Source organism: Mustela putorius, unplaced genomic scaffold (genome assembly GCF_011764305.1).
Source record: "Mustela putorius furo isolate JIRA1106 unplaced genomic scaffold, ASM1176430v1.1 tig00003834_pilon_pilon_pilon, whole genome shotgun sequence".
Classification (NCBI taxonomy): Eukaryota; Metazoa; Chordata; class Mammalia; order Carnivora; family Mustelidae; genus Mustela; species Mustela putorius.
The window spans coordinates 27,715,201-27,734,595 of NW_025421987.1; the positions used below are offsets into that span (position 1 = coordinate 27,715,201).

Sequence of the window (19,395 nt, forward strand, 5' to 3'; positions counted from 1 at the left end):
ATGTATAGTAAGTAAGGTATTAAGACAGCAAAAAGCACAGAATTTTTGAGGAAATTTCACAGGAGTTTTCTCCATAAAAAGTTAAGTGGAAAAATGGTGCCCATGGTAAAATTTTTTAAAGGGTAGGGAAAGGGGCATCATAACTACTAATTTATAAGAATCATTTGGAGATTAAACTCATGTCTGTTTTTTCAAATAAGTACAATTTAATTTTTCCTCAAACTTCAAAAAATTTTGAATCTGTTTTATTTTCTGTGACTTCAGAGCAATAGCAATTTAAAATCTGAATCATGGATCATGAATCATGAATCACCTGGGTGGCTCAGTGTGTTAAGTTCTCTGCATTGGGCTCGGGTCATGGTCCCAGGGTCCTGGGATCGAGCCCCACATCCGGCTCTCTGCTCAGCAGGGAGCCTGCTTCCTCCTCTCTCTCTGCCTGCCTCTCTGCCTGCTTGTGATCTCTCTGTCAAATAAATAAATAAAATCTTAAAAAATAAAAAAAATAAAATCTGAATCATAAATGTGTTTCCTTCATTCATTATAGGGAATGAAATATTTAACTTTTGATGGTATCACATAAGCAGCAATATGACTCTAAGTATTTACAAATGATCTGACACTGAGCAAAACGAATACCTGCCCCTTTAGGAGCATGGAGCCAAATAGATGCTTCCAAGAACTTATATCATATATGGGAAATATGACCTGGAGGAATCTGGCATGAAGCTTTCCCACTTCAGGAGTTTTCCTTTGGAGCACAGAGACACCAGCCACTTTGCTAGGATTTAGTTATGAATTTTCCCCTATGGTGAACATGGGGAACCTGAGAGGAAATAACAAAATCAGTTGCTGCTATGTGCAGGATAAGCATGATTAATTAAATTAATTAAAATTAATTAATTAATTTTAAAGGCATAGCATCACTTTCAAAAGATATGATTACAAGAACATAAATAAAACTGGCAGGTTTAACCAACTTATCCCTCTCTCTGGTAGTGCTTTGTTGTGGTTGGTTGGTTTGAAGAAAGGCAAGAACTGAGTCACATCTTGCTCCCTAGTGCCTTTATTTTATTCTGCTCTGTGCAATAAAGAAATAAATAAGAAATCAGATCATTTTTTTAAAAACACCTGTATTTTAAGATTAAACAATGTTTTCTATATGCATTATGCTCCCAAATCTATCAATACAAAGTAAAGTCAAATTTTTATTCCTACAAACTTGTCTCTGCAAGCTCCCTGATCTTCACTCCCTCACCAACCACACACAAGAAGCTTGTATCTACTATGCTAGCACATTCCTTACTCTTTTTAAAAATTTTATATTTTTTCGGTGTTCCAAGATCCATTGTTTATGCACCACACCCAGTGCTCTATGCAATCTGTGCCCTCTCTAATACCCACCACCTGGTTCACCCAACCTCCCACCCCCCGCCCTTTCAAACCCCTCAGATTGTTTTTCAGAGTCCATAGTCTCTTGACACGCTTATGGTTACTTTAAAATCTCTATAAACCATTTCTTTCCAAACAGTTTGTAAACCCCTCCCAGGTCCACCTAATTTGTTCCCAAGATACAAATTAATCATTTGCTTGCTAGTCATAAAATAGGTACCTACATATACCCCACTATCTAAGCCAATTGAGTTAATATTTACTGTAGACAAACTATCTACAGTAGGCAAACCATTCTTTGGCTTCATGAATAACAAATTAGCAAGATATGACTCTAACATTAAAGAATTCAGTTTAGTGGAAAGTCAGTGACACAAATTTTAAAAATTATAAAAACATTAATGAATAATGGAATAAAAGCGTGTACATGGTACAGAAAAGGGTTTTCTGAGACTCATTCAAACACCCACTGCCAAAAATATGCATATTCTTCCCCAAATCTGCCGTGTGTGCAATATTGACAATAAGAGTTATTCATTTGGAAACATGAACTATATCCAGAAAGCCCACATACCATTTTGTTGTTACTTAGAAAATCATGATTCCTTGGGGCACCTGGGTGGCTCAGTTGGTTAAGCATCCAACTCTGATTTTCTGCTCAGGTCATGATCTCAGGGTCCTGGGATTGATCCCCAACATAGGGCTCTGCTCTCAGTGCAGAGCCTGGTTCAAATTCTTCCCTCTCTCCCTCTGCCCCTCCCTGCTCACATGCTATCTTTCTCTCAAATAAATAAATAAAATCTTTTTTAAAAATCATGATTCCTTAACAGCTATTATTATCTTAGCACAGATTTATTTGCACCAAAATAAGAAGGGAGAGGTTGGGGCAGAGGGGAAAGACACAGGGAACCAGGGTGGCTCAGTCAGTTGAGCTTTCATCTTTCAGTTTTAGCTCAGGTCAGGATCTCAGGGTCATGAGATTGAACCCTGCATTGGGATTCCCACTGGGTGAGAAATCGGCTTGAGATTCTCTCTCTCTCTCTTCCCTTCTGCCCCCCCACCCCACCCAAGCATGCCCTCTAAAATAAATAAATAAATAAATAAATAAATCTTTTTCTTTCTCTCTCTTTTTTTTTTTAAGATTTTATTATTTATTTGACAGAGAGAGATCACAAGTAGGCAGAGAGGCAGGCAGAGAGAGAGAGGAGGAAGCAGGCTCCCTGCTGAGCAGAGAGCCGGATGCGGGACTCGATCCCAAGACCCTGAGATCATGACCTGAGCCGAAGGCAGCGGCTTAACCCACTCTCTTTTCTTTTTTTAAGTGGGGGACACAAAACATGTGTGTATGTTGGTGAAAAGATAATTTAAAGTTTAGTTCATGGAACAGAGTCCAATAAGAACTAGCTCATTTGGGACATATACTGAAGGACCTAGAAAGCTGACCAGCATCACAAGGCCAAGAGCTAACAGTGACTAGGGCTTATCCTGAACAAAGCTTATTAAAAACAGAGTTATTACTCACTGTTTCTCCTAATTAGTAACTAAAACTAGGTCACTAATTAATCAGTTAACGGGCATTTTTATTAGACACATTTCTCCCTATTTGTGTTTTTATAATTCAGTCTTTGGAATCAAATTAAGACCACTTTCCTCTTTCCAAGATTGATTTAGAACTTCCTCATGCCCTGTTGCCAGAAAGTGAAGATGAAAATGTAGGAAAGAAAGAGACTGAAAATTGAGGTTTCTGATGCTGCTGCTTTTGGTGGTAGCTGATTTTCCTTCTGCCTTTCCCATGCAGGATTGATTTGGACTGCTAACACCATATTTATGTATTATCTGTTCTTTTTAGACAGGTCACAATTCCTTCTCTAGTTACAGAACAGCTGGTACTAGCTACATCCCCCAGCAATCTTTCTTTAACCAACTCCATTGGTTTTCTTTCCATCCCTACCTTAAGCAAATGAGGAAAAAAAACAAAAGCTTCTAGAGAGTCAGGTTGTTCAACTACATTATAATCACTCTATGGTAACCAAGAGGAGGGGGAGGGGGAGCTGCCAACCCATAATAATAACTAGATACTGGAGAAGAAAAAACAAAGAAGTAGGAATAAAATCAAGTAAACCCTATACTTGTTTTATTAAGTACTAAATGAGACTTTAGGGCACATAAATGTGAACAAACATCCTTAAACATTGCCATGGTAGAAATTGAGTCTTATTAATCAAACAAATTCCCCTTCATCCAGACCCATGAAAACAGTAATTGTGAATGTACACTCAGTTATGAAGGCTATATGTACAATACTCCAAAGCACTTTATCAATCCAAAAAGTGTGAATTATTTACCATATACTTTTAGTGCTAACTGCATTTTATTGTTTTCAAGTAAGGTGATATTTTTATTAAATACTCTATTACTAGGTTAATGAGTATGTTCCCAAAACTATACAACCCAAAGGAGAGTTAATTCCTTATACTTTTTAAGATTTTTTTAAAAGATTTTATTTATTTATTTGAGAGAGAGAGAGCATGAGAAGGGGGAGGGACAGAGGGAGAAGCAGACTCCCTGCCAAGCAGGGAGCCCCATCTGGGACTCGATTCCGGGACTCCAGGATCATGATCTGAGCTGAAGGCAGTCACTTAGCCACCTGAGCCACCCAGGCACCCAAGTCCTTATACTTTTAAATGAACATTCCATTAAATTGCCTCAGAGAAAGCTCTTTTAAAAAGAAGCTCTTTCAATGTCCTCTGCCCCGTTAGAGCAATAGCTCCTTTAGCCCTATGGATTGTCACCTTGGAAGCTGCATTCTCTGATCTTTCCCACTGTGGTTCAGCTATAGCAAGAGTAGGGCAAAGTCATTATCCCTGACATGTAGGAGTTCCCTTATTCTTCCATTTAATAGGTGTGAAGCAGACATTCATGTAGGGCTGAATGATTTGTGCTTACACAAAAAGGTCATATAAAAGGGAGAGCCAGAGACATGTCAGCATTCTCAAATTCCCACTTTACTGCTTAGCCTCTAGAAAACAACAATCTTCTTTAGCTCTTTTAATTTGTGCTTCTCCTATGTTCCAGGTGGTGACTTGCCCCAGACTCCTTTTATGCCCATCTAGAACTCTGCCAGCAAGCAGACATTCAAACTGTTGCAGTCTAGTGTTAATGTGTGATAAAGACAAATTTTCTTTTCATTTAACACAAATAAGTTTAGGAAAAAAGTTTGAAACACAAGAAGGTTAAACAGAAATCTTTGAAAGTTTCAGAAATAAAATTAAGCATTTAGTAGTGGCAAATATCATTAACATTTATAATGCTTTAAAGATAATTAATTATCAATTCCTTTCAAATGAGTCCAGTAGAATATGTCCAAGCAGTGGCTTGTGTCTACTCTGAACTCGTAGAAAATCCATTAAGTGAGTAGGGAATGAAAAGGAATACCGAGATACAGGAACGTTCATACCAACACACAACATACATACTTTGCAAACTAGCTGGATATCTTTTAGACTTTCAATAGTTTTACTATGCCATGAACTCAGAGATTTAGTTTTGGATATCTCCATAATGAGTGACATTGGCAATCATCAAGTTAAGAAAAAAAATACATGAATTAAGTATTTTATCTTATAGTCAGTCTAATCTGGTTAAATCTGATCAGAAAGAAATCAAAATGTTCAAGATTATTTTTGGCAAACATGAAGACATCTAACATAAAATAACTATATCAATAATAAGCTATTTGTATATGCAATTTGATATTAATAGTGAAGATTATTTGGCCCTCTCCTTGCACCCTCCAAAGCTACCCACTCGAAAATTTACTAGAGAGAAAGAGGAAAACTTCCATTTTCAATTAAGATTTATATAATATGTGGATGTTTCCTACCTATATAATTTTAAAAATTTTAATTGCAGTAAAAGTCCTGTCATGTTTCATGTAAGCAGGAATGAATTTAGACACAAACTATTACATAAGAAGAAGCAATGTAAATAAGCTAACCTATACTATGTGAGGTAGTTAGTGCTGCTTTCCCAATTAATATATCAGGAACTAGAAAAATCCAGGACTTGCCTAGGACAACATGAGATAGCAGAAGAAGAGCCAAGGAGCCCATTAGTTCGACTTAGTCCACCCACCAATCAGCAAACTATATTAACAGTGCTGTGACTTTGACCAATGCCCACTCCTCCCTGTCCATATGATTAAATTCATCTGCAGTCTAACAGGAACCCATTAAACACTATACATATGCATTGCCCTTGACAACCAAAAAAAAAAAAAAAAATAGGATACTGACATACTTAACAATAATGTGGTCTTGATTCACATGCTGAGGAAATTCAAAACTCTGGTAGAAAAAGTACAAGCCTAATTCTATACTATCGCAAAAATGTTGGTTTTCCTTCAGCAGTCTAACTGCCAAAAATACTTAATGTTTTTTATTTAAATGAGTGTCTGACTACAAACTTTATAAAACTAATTCAAAGGCTTTTCATTCCACAATATTCTAACAATAACAGACATACTACCAAATATTCACTTACTAACCCTGCCTTCTCCTGAAAGAGTCTTGCCTTATTTTCCTCCAGGGAAACCTGAACCACTGTTTCTGAGTCACACCTTCAGAGATTCAGAAGCAGACCCCAAATCCAGCCCCAATTCTCGGGTCATTATTTTCCTTGTAGAATACTTCCCAGAACTCATACCATTTTCAGTTTCTTTAAATAAAACTTTTGGTCTTTGTAGGTATAAAAATTGCCATATTTCTTACTATATTCTGAAATTTTAAGCTGGAAAAAAAATTGGTCTCCAAACTTAATTTTTTGAGTAGAAAATTCTTCTTCTTCCAACAGAGTTTAAAATCCAGGTTAATTATATGACAGAGGTAGCAAGGGATCTCCATCTTCTCTAGGCTTCTGATCAGTTTCAAAATAGAAGTTTTGGTTAAAGCTCTTCCCTGCCATGAAAAAACAAAAACAAAAAACAGAGAACAATTAATGGAAAAAGCAAGAATGCCCTGTAATGCACTTTTGTTACAATACACCACCAAACTATGTTCCTAAGATCACTAATACTTTCTATTTTCTTTCCTTGCAGGGAAGTTTTCCTGGGCTTTGCCAAGTTAAAAAACAAATAAGACAAACAAACAAAAACAGCAACAACAAAAAGAAACCCCACTCTGTGAAGACGCTGTCAAGCTTTTATGAATTCTAAATCAAGCCTACTTTTTCTTCGGATACTCGTAGATGCTGAGACTACGTGAAATTGAAAATGTCATATGGACGGCAGGCCTAACATTTTTGCAATGCTGTCTTCCCTCAGTGAACATCCCTCTTAAGGTTACAGTGTCTGCATGGGCTTTCTTCTGTTTCACAGGATCTTTTTGTTTAAATCTTCTTTGTTACATTGATTTTTTTTTTTTGTATATTTCTTTTTTTTTTTTCTTTTTCATTTCTATTTCCATGGCAGATAGTTACCATAAGGAACTGTAGCATGTAGTTAATCTGTGTGTCCCTAATTAGGCTCTCCTGAATCCTTTCTTTTGATGTCCTAGTCTAGATGAAATATGTTTTTAACTCAGGGAGCACATTCAAGGCTCTAAAGAGCTTAAAAATAGTCTTAGGCAACATCAATCATGTTCTTTCTATTGGATACCACTGAAATGGAGCAATAGGCCATCTGCTGGCTGGAGATTCAGGGAGGAGTAGAAGTCCTGGTCTTTAAAAGGCAGACTCCTGGGGCGCCTGGGTGGCTCAGTGGGTTGGGCCACTGCCTTCAGCTCAGGCCCTGATCTCAGGGTCCTGGGATCAAGTCCTGCATCGGGCTCTCTGCTCAGCAGGGAGCCTGCTTCCCTTCCTCTCTCTCTGCCTGCCTCTCTGCTTACTTGTGATCTCTCTGTCAAATAAATAAATAAAACCTAAAAAAAAAAAAAAAAAGGTAGACTCCCAGTAATATTGCTCTAACAGCATTCAGCAAGGTTGACAATGGGGCCAAGTCAGTGTTCAGAGATTTTTTTTTTTTTTGCATTTCTTTTTTATTTTATTTTTATTTATTTATTTTTAAAATTTTTTCAGATGTTTAGAGATTTTTAAAGGAGTCTCCAGCATGTACATGGAATTAATAAGCATCTTCTTCATGGAGATGCAACATGGGTGGTTTGCAGAGTAGGAAAAGAATAAATGAAACAAGATGGGATTGGGAGGGAGACAAACCATAAGAGACTCCTAATCTTGCAGAACAAACTGAGGGTTGCTGGGGGGTGGGGGGTCAGGAGAGGGTGGTGGGGTTATGGACATTGGTGAGGTGTGCTGTGATGAGTGCTATGAAGTGTGTAAACCTGGTGATTCACAGACCTGTACCCCTGGGGCTAAAAATACATTATATGTTTATTAAAAAATAAATAAATGAGCAACTTCTTCAGTTCCCTTAGGTTACAGTTAATCAGAACCATGAGTGAGGGGCTGCCTATTGGAACGAAGGGATTCAGAGCATAGGGGCAGGGGCTCCCATCAGAGCTCTGTGTGATCATGAGCTTTCATCAATTTCTTCTGTAAGTATGCATGAATTGCTCTGGTTTTTCTCTTCTAAAAGCCAGATGAGGATATCTGGCCTCGGTGGAACCCATACATAAGGAGGTACCTTTATGAGGGCAACAGGACCAAAAATCAAAGCCAAATTATATCTCACCCACTATACTCAACTAATGTCTATAATGGTCTCTTTACAAGATAGTTTATTTTTATAACCTAAGGCTGGTTATGGATCCTGGGGAACAAAGAAAAATAATTACAGACACTTGCCCAAAATGCACTCTGAGAAAAGCAAATGGAAAGAGATAGAGGGAAATGTAAGATGAACTTTATAAGGACAAAATATATACCTTAATGAGATTTGTGTAATTCAAAGCATACTGACAAGTGTCTACAAAGACAGAAATGGAAAGATACATCAAAATATGTGAGGATTTATGGCTGTTCAAATGCTTTTCTTAGAAACTGACTATGAAAAATACTGCATAGCATTAAATCACATGTGATATCTGTGGTAACAAGAGAGAAAATATGAACAGCCCAGGCATCTCTAGACCAGAACAGTGTCTTAGTTTTAAATCTTCTCTGCCATTTGCTATCATTATGGTCTTAAGTCCCTTCATCTCTCCGAGGCTTCCTCTCCCCATTTGTAAAATTAAATACAGGGGTGCCTAGGAGGCTTAGTAGGTTAAGCATCTGCCTTCAGCTCAGGTCATGATCCCCAAGTCCTGGGATCGAGCCCCACATTGGGCTCCCTGCTGAGCAGGGGGTCTGTTTCTCCCTCTGCCCTCCCCCACCCTCAGATGCACTCTCTCTCGCTGCCTCCTCCTTGTTCTCTCAAATAAATCAATAAAATCTTTTAAAAAATTTAAATACAAGACATTCAACTTAAAAAGCCATTATGAAGAATAAATGAAGTAATTCGTGTGGAAGCATATGAACTGTAAAGAGCTCAACAAACATCGGTTATCCCAGGAACCCACGTCATGTGGACAGGAATTATGTACTCACGCGGGTGCCCCTACTAGAAGGCACCCTGCAAGGAACCTGAGAAGAAGACTATATCAGATGCTTACATTTGATGTTCTCTCACGAAAGCTACAAACTCAGGATCACTGGCATACAGTTCTAGAATTCTCATTCTTTCTTGAATTTCCTTAGAAAAGAAAAAAAGACCATACATTGCATTAGAAAAACCTCAACAGCACTTTAGGAGTTCTAGCTTTCTGGCCTATCCAGGGGAGAGTTATAGGAAAGAATGGCCTTTTCAGAGAGATGGGGGTTTGGATATTGCTGGAATCACTCTTAAAAACCCAGAGATATATTCCTAAGGAAGGGAGGGAGGAGAGAGAAAGCATTTGCTAATAATGCAAAAAGAAGCCACTGGGTGGGAAATGAGTTACGGCTCAGAATTATATATCCCCTGCATACCACATCACCTGGAAGATACCATGAGGAAAGAAACTGATCATGAAATATTTTTTCATCCTTTCCTGAAGCCCATGTACATGCATACACACACATGTGTGCATGCACACACACACACACATACCAGCAGAGCAGCAACAGAAAAGCAGTTTCCTACCTCGCTGGAAAGCCCACTGGTCTCATACATTTGCTGGATTTCTTCCCTGCTCAGACCACCAATCATTTCTCCACCTGCAAAACTAGAGAAGGGGTGCTGAGGATAGGGTCCCTCATACTGCTCGGGTCCAGCCACATGGCTTTCATACACAGGATTGTACTTCACAGCATTTTCAATGGATGAGAGGCTGTCAGGTTGCCTGCTGGAACCACAAAAAGGAAAGGATGGTTGGTTCAGGTTCTTCAGACGCTCAACTACTTAGAAGACTATTTACCTGCGGTAAGATTTCTGTTGAGCAAGAAAAAGAGGTGAACTGGATACAAATGTAGGAATGTGACTATGAGAAATATCCAGATCAGGTGTTGTCATTATCATCTCCCCAACTACATGGCAAGGGCCCTAAGGAATTACTGTTTCACGTATCATCCATCTTTATTTGCCCCACAGTGTTTATTAATAAATATTAATGAGGAAATATGTCTGTCAACAGATAGCATATCATTAAATGAATACAGCTCCATCATTCCCTGAGTATGTAAATCAAAATCAGTATGTAACCATGTAACCACACAGAGAATTGGTAGAAAATAAATGTAGAGAGACCTTAGTGAAATTCAATTCAGAGCTACAAATATGTACTCAGCATTGATTATGTGCCTAGGGTTATCACAGATGCTGATGACATGAAGACTTTGGTGGAACTCTGTCCTGAATGAGATTATACTCTAATGCAAAGTGAGTCAGTAAAAAGTTTAAGAACAATGATGGAAGTATGTCCTCCTGGGTACTCTAGGCACCTAGGAGAGGTAACTTCTTAGCCATGCCAGAGGTCGAGGGAAGGTAACTTGAACCTGAAGCGTAACCCTTATAGACTCTAGAAACACAGAAGCAAAGTACAAGCAGGGATCTCAATCACATAACAACTAAAGGTCTCCTGAATCCCTAGCCTACTAAGTTGAGCAAGTTTTATTTCTCCTATTAATGAAGCTACTAAACAGAGAACCAGATTTCAGTTCTTGTCAGACTCTTAGTCAGATTTAAAATCTGGCTAATTATGGGGTGCCTGGGTGGCTCAGTCAATTGAGTCTCTGACTCTTGGTTTCAGCTTAGGTTATGATCTCATGGGTGGTGAGATCTAGCCCCATCATGGCCTCTGTGCTCAGTGGGGAGTCTCCTTGAGGATTCTCTCCCTCTGCTCCTCTACCCAGTCATGCATGTGCTTGCACACTCTCTCTCAAATAAACAAATACATCTTTTTTAAAAAATAATAAATACATTGAAGTCTGGCTAATTACCACTGGAATGAACTAAAAGGAACAAACTAACAAATGTGGTCCTCACACAAGGGCCTCACCTCATGTCCATCACCCTTCTAACCACTTCCTACCAGGAAAGAGGCATTTTGGCCACATTCAACAATGCCACTCCTTCAGTGTGCCTTGAGATTCATGGATTCCTGCAACTTTGCTCATGCTCATTCAATTAGCCACCCCCAGAGCAAATATCTACTCTTATTTCTGGCTAAATATCATAACTATCATTAAAACTTCTAAGACTCTCTTCCCAGGCAAAAGCAATTTATCCCTCATCTTATTCATACCAGCGCTTACGTTTGTTTCTAATCTAACACCCTTTCAGGCCAGGGACCATGTTTTTATTCAACTTTATAGCTCTCCTCCACCCAGATCATTATCCAATATTTGGCATATAAGAAGTACAAAATAAATGACTAAAAGGAACATTTTATTCCATTAGAGAGCAATTTATCTTATTTACCTGATGGGCCTCTCTGTTTCTCTCCTATCATAATGAGCCTGAAGAGTCCTGACAAAGAAGAAGACAAAAGCAGAAGAGACGAGGACAAGCCCAACCACCGAGGCAATGGTGACGCCTATGACCAAGGGCTCAGACACAAACTCCTCACAGTGCTCACCTCGGTACCACCAATTCTCACCCACCCGGCATCTGTAATGACAAGTGACAAAGTCCAAAAACAGAATCACTGTGTTGAAAACAACAATGGCAGAACCTTTGGCGGGACTGGGGAAAGGTAACAAAATAAAGGCTGACCAAGTGAAGCTTCAGTACAGAAGTGAACATAAAAGGGGTGCCTGGGTGGCTTAGTCAGTTAAGCATCTGCCTTCAGCTCAGGTCATGATCCCAGGGTCCTGGGATGGAACCTCACAGTGGGCCTTCTGCTCAGTGGGGAACCTGCTTCTCCCTCTCCCTGCCACTCTGCCTACTTGCGATCTCTCTCCAGAAATAAATAAATAAAATCTTTTAAAAATTTTTTTAAAAAGAAGTGAACATAATAGATTCAATGATCATACAATTTAAGGTTGTGAATAGTGCTTTGTACAGACCCAGTATGTCCTCCCTGACTATATGTAAATAACTAAATAAAAGATTGGGTAGATGTAAAGTGTTCTAATTAAATTCCTTACTTATACTTAACAAAAAACAGACCTAGAAAGGAAAGTGACTGAGATCACACAATTAGTCAGCAACAGCTCTGGGTCTAGAACCCAGGTCTCTAAACTCCTAGTGTTCTTTCACCATACTGCAGAGATGCCTGCAACACCCAGGCTCCAGACTTGTGCAAACGTGTCTTAAATTCTGAGAACAGCAAGGGCTCAGACACAAACTCCTCACAGTGCTCACCTCGGTGCTGGAACCACCATTATCTCTGAAAATAAAAAGACTATTTTTCCTTTGAGTTTTCTAGCTAAACTTTGTACTTTTTTGAACAGAAGAGTCTGGATCATTCCCACTTATATCCTCTGGGTCTGGCATCTATAATATTTGCACATCTTGACATCCATAAACTGTCTTCTTATTCATGTTTCTCTGCTCGTTCTCAGCATTCTCTCCTTTTACAACCATGTGACTAGTTGTTGTATGGTTCAGAGGCTGATTTGTTTAAGGAAAATGACCGGGGAGAATGGCTAGGCTACCCAAATCTGTTCATCTGTCTGCTGGAGTTTCTGTAGTTCTGCCTTATTAAAAAATGGACCTAAGTTACTTAAAATATATTTGTTAACAATTTCAAAGGCTTTAAATACTTGCTTTTCTTTATTTTCAAACATTCAGTAGGACCAAGAGAAAGCCACAGGCATTAAGAAAATATCCAAGTTGGGACACCTGGGTGGCTCAGTTGGTTGAGCCACTGCCTTCAGCTCAGGTCATGATCCCAGCATCCTGGGATCGAGTCCCACATCGTGCTCCTTGCTCAGTGGGAGCTTGCTTCTCCGTCTGCCTCTGCCTGCCACTCTGTTTGCCCATGCTCACTCTAACAAATAAATAAATAAAATCTTTAAAAAAAAAAAAAAAAGAAAGAAAATATCCAAGTAGACAATAAAATTTCACAGTGTAAAGTATTATCTTAGCCTAAACCTAATTTGAGTATAAATTGCCTTATCATCACCACTAAGAACCAACACAAAGGTCTCCAACTACTTCAAGTATTCTAATTAAGACACATTTAAATAATGTTTTTCTTACAGCATCTTAAAAGTATAAAAATAAAATAACCAACCGATCTGGGTATAATTGAGCCCTATTAATTGACCCACTCTCCACATGAGAACTAGAGGGCATCCATCTATTGCCTAGATAAAACTTCTATAATAAAATTGTTGTGATTATCCTAAAATCATAGGTGTAGACTCATCTTCTTCATCCAAGAAGTATCTATATGGAGGAAGTATCCATAACCTTGGGAAACCAAAATCTCTAACTACAACATACCGACAAATGGCCCCATGTCCAGGCATAATGTCACATTTTCCATCATTCAAGCAGAAGTCAGGCTGTAGATCACAGAGACTCTGACAAGGTAGTTCTTCCACACTTAGGTACCCAGGGAAGCATCTACACTCTGCTTCTCCACTCCAGGGGTTGACTACACACTCAGAAAATTCATTGCATGCCTGAAACTTGCAAAGGTTGGCTTGATCACCTAAAACATTAAAAAAAAAAACCCACTAGCGAATGAAACAAGAAAAGGCAAAACACAGGAATGAGTACATGAAGTCCCTCCAGTAACACTAACCCCCTCCAAAGTAACAAGGGACACCCCCCTTCCTGAAACATTAAAATACACCATCACCAATAATACCACAAAAAAATTCTGACTCATCCTTGGATTGATGAGCTGTTGTTAAATATCTCTAAAAATCCAGAGCCAAAGCATAAAACTCAGTGATCTGGGTAAGCTTTTTCATTGTTTATCAAGGGAGCAGGAGGACACTTTAAAACCTATGCCATGTAGTTGTCAATCTAAATTGAACACAGTTTTCATATACCATTCATCTGCACCAACCCTAACCTACCACAGGCTACCTCTATTCTATATGTGATGCTAAATGCCCTATCCCATAGTGAGAACATGGAACAGGAGACAAAGCCCAGACATTGATAGGAGCCTCAGGAGTGTGTATAACCCAATAAGAGCAGCTAAGAACATTTGAGATTTGTGGAAGCCAATGTTAGAAAAATATATCAGCCCTGGACGTCCTCGGGCCATTCTTAACAATATTTTGATTTCAGTACCTTTATTTTTCTTTGATTAGGTGAGAATAAAAATAAAAATTTTAAAAAATTAGGACAATAAGTGATCAAAAATCATGTAAGACATTGACCATGATGGGTCTTTCATCCCACTTGGTTTCATTATATGCTGTTCACTGGTGAATGGCAACCTGTGAATGGCAAACAGTGACAAGGATACAAAAGACAGATGAAATAGGTGGAAAAAATCCATAGGCTCATCTAGATGAAAAATGTGATGTTTAGCCTAAATAAATAAATAAATAAATAGCATAGCATAGTCTGTTTCCAGAAAATCTAATATGGTTTTAAGAATTGCTGATTTTCTTGCTATTCTGGAGATTAAAGATACTTGGCACAAAGGCTTTAAAGCAAAAAAAAAAAAAAAAAAAAAGAAAGAAAGAAAGAAAGTTTCTTGAATATGAGGATTTTAGCCAAGAAGTTAGTTTCACTAGATAATACTGGAGGAAAAGAGGGACCAGACCTTGTGGCTGTTGAACCAGGAAGCCACTGAAATATTTCAAGCAGGAAAGTGAAATAATCTGATGTTTTGGAAAGAGTACCCTGGCTGCTATCTGGGAGAAGGGATAGGGGAGAAGTAGTAGGGAAACTGGTTCAAATGTGGGCTGATGAATGATTGGCCTAGACTAGCAGCAGTGGAGAAAGAAGTACATAGATTTGAGATATATTTAGAATATTCAGAACCAACATAAGTTTGGGGGTAATAGAAACAGGTATCAGAATGACTTCCTAGGTTTCTGATTTAAGTAGCTCAATGGACATGACTTCCATTTCTCAAGATGGTGAAGCTGACTAAAGGATTAGACTTAGTTAAAAGAGGGAGAGATATGGAAAACAAGAGCTCATTCTTGGATATCTTAGGTTCAATATACATAGGATGATACATCTAAACTGAGATCATCAAATACATAGTTATATTTTGATTCTGGAGCTCAGAAGATAAGTCTGATTTGCAAATAAAAATTAAAAAGTAAAAAAATCTTTTTTGCAAAAAAAAAAAAAGAATTATTGACATTTATATAAGACTTACAACAATGGAAATGGATAAAATACCTTAGGAAAATAATATAGAAGGAAAGAAAGCCAAAAATCATTTGAGCTTGGCAACTTTAGAGATGCAGCCAGAGCAGATCCAGTGGATAAGTAAAAAAGAGAGTTAGCGCTAGACAGAATAGGTAGAAAAGGGAATGGGAGGTAAACAAGATAATGTGTGTGAACAACCTTTTAAAAAAGAGAATAAGCAAAACTAATGACCAAAAACTATACGTTGGCTAATTGAACATAATAAGAAGAAATTAAAATTTTAAAAAATAAAAATACATTTACTATTATATTTTCTAAAAAAAAATAAGAATGATATTGATGTCCTATGAAAAGATCATTTAATAATTACCAAGATGTGAATATTTTGCCTGACATAGTATCCTTTTCCCTTCAAGTAATAAATTCACCTTGACTCAGTATAAAGGAAAATACACAAGAATAATCACTGGATTCACTTAGAAACCACAATAGTATTCAATACCATTACCTGATTCTACATCAAGGGAGAATTTATCAATAGCCAAGTTCATGGTCTGGTAGGCAGTGGTGCAAAAGTCTTCCAGAATCATGTATACAGCATTGTTGACATTAAGAGGGACAGACTTCATGAACTTCATTCGGCTGTTTACAACAATACTGCCATTTCTAAAGTTCAGGATTTCTAAATTCTGGAATCCTGTGAGATTTGACTGGAGATAGGGAACCAGCTACAATACAAGAAAAGTAGTCAGTTTACAAGGTTTTGCATTTTGTTCAAAATATACCAACCCCCACTCAAAAAAAAAGGATGAGCCCCTCCCCTACTTTTCCAAACTATATTCTATTTACATTATTTAAACTGTTCATCCGTAATAGTATAAATTTTGAGTTATTTGAGAGTGAGAGATTTTCCCAGTGCTATTTAGGAACCAATGGAACTGACAGTTTTAGACACCCAGAGAGTTTACTCTCTCTGTTTCACTAAAGAATCACAACAGTGTAAGTATCAAAAGTACGTACAAAATACTGGTCTTACAGTAACGTGAAAAAAAAAATTTTTAAGCTTGTTTCAGTTCCATAATTCATGGAATTCAATCTTCAGTATCTAAGTTTCTACATCACCCTTGTGCCATGTTGGTGTTTTCCATTTCTTAGTATCTAACTTATTGTTTTTCTACCTACCCTAGGCCATGACACTATTTGTAAATCAATGTTCACAGCAGACCACACTTTCATTGGATCTTATGTGTTTAGGGAAAAGAGAGTTAGTTCATACATGATTATTCACTAATGCCCAAGTTCCACTTCTAGTGCTTACCAGTTCCAAAAATCTTTGTTCCAGTGCTTTATACTCCAAAGAGTTTTTATTAAACAGATCTTCTGAAAACATCATGTTTGTCACTCGGAGGCTAAAGAAAACCAACAAAGCTCCTGCAGTCTGGGTATGACTCAAGTCACCTCCTTCCGTGGGCTGTGCCACAATAGCCCTCTCTGTGGAGTGGACATTTGTAGACATTTCCACATAACTACCAACCTTGCCATTTTCCTCTGGGATTAGCTCAGACTGATAGTAATCTGTGCCTATCCGGTCCAGTTCTAATGAAATATCCTGAACACCCATAATTACTTCATCCTCTAGCAGGGTGGAGCTGGTGGTTGGAGACAATTTGGTAGACTGTGTTATGGAAGATTTCAACCAGAGCTTGTCAGTAGTCTGTGGTGTACTTGCCAACGTGTCTCTGAACAATTTCCCTAAGGAAGAAGTTCTTGCCCAAACTACATCTGATTCTGGCAATACAGTCCCCAACTGTTGCATGTCTGGCTTCATTACTGAAATCTCATTATCAAACCATTCATGGTTGGATGACTCTGTAGTTTGTTCCACATCCTCCTTTAGAAACGGTAGATCTGGTTTATCAGTAGAAGCAGAGATTGCTATAGATGTCAGTAGGAGAGGTGCTTTGGTAACCGGGTAATAATCAATGTCAGGTACCTCTGATATTTGTTTGGAGAGAACTAGAGATGCAGACTGAGTTGTAGTTTCTGCAGAGATGGGCACAGTAGGCCCACCAATGAGTTCTTCCTCTGCAAATTTTGTGGATTTATCAAAATGCCCATATTTTAAATAGTCAATACTTTGTCCTGTAGAATCTATTTTGTCATCTAGAACTAATTTCTCATCTATAACCTCAGTTGGCAAAAGTGACTCCTGATCTTCAAGCCATGACTTAGACGGTGGTTCAGAACTCTTCTCTAATGAAGTCTCATTCCATGGCCAAGTAATCTGATCTACCATTTGCCCAGACCCTGAGCCTAAACCACTTTCAAATATAAACTCTTTTTCTATGGATGTGTCTGGCATCAAAGTGCTCACTTCTAATTGGCCTTTGTCTTTGGAGGCCAAAGAGTCCAAACCAGAAGATATAGTTACTTCTTTAGCAAGAAGATCTAAAGTAACAGAGGAAGTCAGATATGGTGAGGATGTCAAAGACACTCCAGAATCTTCCACAGATGGTATTGTTTCCTTTGGCACTGGCTGAGTGAATGGACTTGAAGGCAGTGGCTGAACAGAAAGAAAATCTTCTGACCCTTCAACTTTGATTAATCCTAAAAATAAAATCTTCCATTAATTAATCTACAGAGTTGCCAAAATGTATTCCCAGTTCTCCTAATAAAGCTGGCTACTTGTGTTTTTTCTCATTAAGTTAGGAGATTCAGTTGCTTATTTTTACTCCGATAAATTAGCAAGCAAGAAGATCTCATTATGTCTGTGTGATATGGTACAATCATCATGAATATAGCCCCCATCCCTGAGTATAACAAGATCTCAGCTATTGAACTGATTCATCTTCAAACACTTGATGTATTTACTCCATGGAAATGAAGAACTGCTGGTTACCATACTGACAACAAAGACTGAATCTAGTAAAAACTAAGGGAGAAAATCCCTTAGGAAATTTTGTCTTTCAATTCCCATTTCCCTTATTGTCCAGTCACTTCTAAATTCACCCAATGTTTAAAATCCTGGACTCATTATTTATATCTTTGTTCAACTTCTTCTTTCACTATATACTCCATTCATAAGTCACATTTTTCTTTTCCTCCACTACATTTAAATCACCCACTTGATTTTCATTTCTTAGTCTCTGCTGTAGCTACCCTAGTTCAGTTCTCCCTTACTAAAAGCTACTATAATAATCTTCTTTGATTTTATTCATTTACCTTACACTATTCAAGTAAAGTAGTTCTTTAATAGTAATCTAATTAAATTATGTATCCTTTAATAAGATGTTCAAAATATCTATTAATTGATAGCCATCCCAGCCCACCAAGTTCATTTCTTATTATTTACCTATTTGGAGTCTCCATTCCAACCAATTAAATCTGACCAGTCCCTCTCTCATATGACTTCCCCAAGCCATTTCCTCCTAATAGATGCTACTATGTTTTTCTATTAACCTTAGTCTCTTTCTCTCTTCAAAACCCTGTCATCTGATATAATAAAGTATAAAACTGTGAAAAGTAATTAGAATCCCTTACCATCTTCTAGTAGGTGAGATCCAGAAGTCCTTTCGTTAGAAACCACAGGCAAGCCAGTCTGAAACACTGCTGGGGTGACAGAATGAAGAGTCAAGCTGCTAACGTCTAAAACCTCTGGGGAAGAACTGAGGCCCACCTTCGAGGGAAAGGCTAATTTGGGTGTAGACACTAAATCACCCAAAGGGCTCTCTGACCAGAGTTCCCTGCCAGTGGTTGAGGGAGGACCAGAGCTGAAATCAAGTGGTGAAATACTGCTGGTGGTAGTTTCATCTGCTGAGGGCCATTCAGCTTGCAGGGTATTATCCTGGGGGGAAAAAAAGGCTAAATCATATCATAGATAAAAGAAACATATAAAAATGATTTCAAATATCACCTATGTATACACATTCCCAGATTTTCTAAGGACACAGAGACAATGTAATATTGTTGGGGAGGAGGGTGGGAACATGGCCTCTAGAATCAAACAGAGCTATCATCAAACCCTTATTCAACCCACATACTAGTTTAGAAATCTAGAAAAAAGACATGAACCTCTTGAATCACATCTGTAAATTGGGGAGAGATGAGATAATATATTCAAAAGATTCCAAAGTAAGTTTGTGGAAAAAATATTATTTCTCTGCTTTAGATGTCCCTTTTTCTGTCTTTTTAGCTTAAATACTCTACATAATTACTAATATCTATAATTTGATGTCAAAGACCTAAGCACATTTCCCACAGCAGGAAAGAACAGTTAGCAATTTTATTAATCATTCCAAAAG

General features: G+C 38.0%; 1 protein-coding gene across 1 annotated transcript in view; it reads right to left on the reverse strand.

Annotated features, from left to right (window-relative positions):
- Positions 1–2,716: 2,716 nt before the first annotated feature.
- IMPG2 (interphotoreceptor matrix proteoglycan 2) overlaps positions 2,717–19,395 on the reverse strand; it is an 86,848-nt gene continuing 70,169 nt past the window's right edge. The window contains exons 12-19 of the mRNA XM_013045606.2: positions 18,635–18,938; positions 16,413–17,701; positions 15,603–15,822; positions 13,250–13,460; positions 11,279–11,467; positions 9,503–9,704; positions 8,994–9,073; positions 2,717–6,344 (exon numbers count right to left, since the gene is read on the reverse strand). Of these exons, the coding sequence (XP_012901060.1) occupies positions 6,332–6,344; positions 8,994–9,073; positions 9,503–9,704; positions 11,279–11,467; positions 13,250–13,460; positions 15,603–15,822; positions 16,413–17,701; positions 18,635–18,938 (2,508 nt within the window). The 3' untranslated portion in view covers positions 2,717–6,331. The remainder of the gene's footprint in view (positions 6,345–8,993; positions 9,074–9,502; positions 9,705–11,278; positions 11,468–13,249; positions 13,461–15,602; positions 15,823–16,412; positions 17,702–18,634; positions 18,939–19,395) is intronic.